Source organism: Melampsora larici-populina (assembly GCF_000204055.1).
Source record: "Melampsora larici-populina 98AG31 unplaced genomic scaffold MELLAscaffold_2, whole genome shotgun sequence".
Classification (NCBI taxonomy): domain Eukaryota; kingdom Fungi; phylum Basidiomycota; class Pucciniomycetes; order Pucciniales; family Melampsoraceae; genus Melampsora; species Melampsora laricis-populina.
In genome coordinates, this window is record NW_006768766.1 from 3,150 (window position 1) to 4,751 (window position 1,602).

Below are 1,602 nucleotides of genomic sequence, written 5' to 3' on the forward strand. Positions count from 1 at the left end.
ATGATTTACAATCTAAAAGAAATCAACAGATCAACTTGAAAAAGATCCATCAATGAATCATGGAAGGAACTTCAAATAAGTGTAAAGACAAAATTATAAGCCTTTAAAATCCAAATAATTCAAATCCAAATAAACAATGAGTTACAACTTATTCAATTTTGGCTCAGAAGTGTATGAATTGTTTGGTGAATTGAGGATTTGAGTGATTGATCAAAGCTTAAAGTTTGCTTTGAAATGCATTTAACTTGAAAATGGGGGCATCTTATCTTGTCTCAATTATCAAATGCAAAGGATCCATTATATCTAAGTCAATCTACAAAAACACCCAAACCATCACTTTTCTTGACTTTGATTGAAGTCTGTTTTTTTGACTTGCACTTATAGTATCTTCAAAAGAACTACAAACTTTTTTTTAATGATCCACAACCAATCCACCAGCACTAACAACTGAGACCTTGGCCGATTTTGTTTTATTTATAATTGATGTTGTAAGGATTTTGGTTCATTTCAAATTGGATTCTTTTTTATTTTCTTTTAGATTTGTTGGTGCTGATAGCTGCTGATCTAAATGCATCATGATCTAAAGTTTTAAATAAAAAAATCTGGAACACAAACAGACATAAAAAGTTAACATTAACAACTCTACCACTGAGAAATCAGAAAGAAAAAGAGCTTACACAAAATTGCCAAAAAAACAATCATCTGTTGGTTTCAAGTTAGGTGTGATAAAACAATAAACTCAATCAACTTTACACATTATAGATTTACATGATGCTGTCAATCCTATCATAGATGAATGAAAACCTTTCAAGTATTGGATTATTGCTTCTGGTGTATCTTGATTTGGATCTACTGACACATCAATTGGTCAGATGGGTACATCAAATCAATCTACATCTATATTTTGGCAAAATTCAAATTTGTCAGCTTTTGTGGGAGTTTGAATGTGGGTCTGTGAGGTTTGTGAGGGGGAGAGGAAATGGTTTGATTACCGATTTGGATTACAGCATCACTCATCTTATCTAATCCTTCAGGACATAGATCAGGACAAATTTTACTAAGTCATTTCAATAGCCAAAACCCAAATCCAAAAGAAGAATCAGTTCAAAACAATATCAACAGAGATAAAAAAACTTACATAAATCAAAGGGAAGTTTTCTAATAAATCATCTTGCTTAGATATTTTACCATTCTCAACATTTAATAATTCAAATTCACCTTCAGCTTTAACTTTTCCAGTTGATCTTTGTTTTGTTTCTTCTCTTTTAGTTTTATACCTTACTCGTTTTAATCTTTGAAATGAAGTAATAGACTTAGACCCGTTAAGATAAATCAACTTGATGAAATGAGATTTTTATCTAATTTCTTTTGAGGGGCTTGGTGAGTATGATTTGATGTTGATGATGGTTCGCTTTCGGAGGAAGATGTGTAATATCTTTGGGAGAGGTTGGTCTTTGGTTTGGGATGGTTTGATGGATTGGGTTTGGATAGGTTTCGTACTTGAACTTGATCGGATCCTGTTTAATTAGAAAAACTGAATATCAATTAATAATTCGGATCTGAAAGAGTGGAACAAGGAATCTTACTCGAGTCTGTAACCTT

The 1,602-nt window shown here is 31.8% G+C and overlaps 1 protein-coding gene across 1 annotated transcript; it reads right to left on the reverse strand.

The window, feature by feature from the left end:
• Positions 1–536: 536 nt before the first annotated feature.
• On the reverse strand, positions 537–1,517 carry MELLADRAFT_70572 (uncharacterized protein; the record flags this gene model as incomplete). Its single annotated transcript, XM_007404850.1, has 4 exons — positions 537–602; positions 678–897; positions 1,018–1,057; positions 1,139–1,517. A coding segment is annotated over one exon (185 nt), but the record flags the coding sequence as incomplete, so codon positions are not given.
• Between the last annotated feature and the right edge of the window lie 85 nt (positions 1,518–1,602).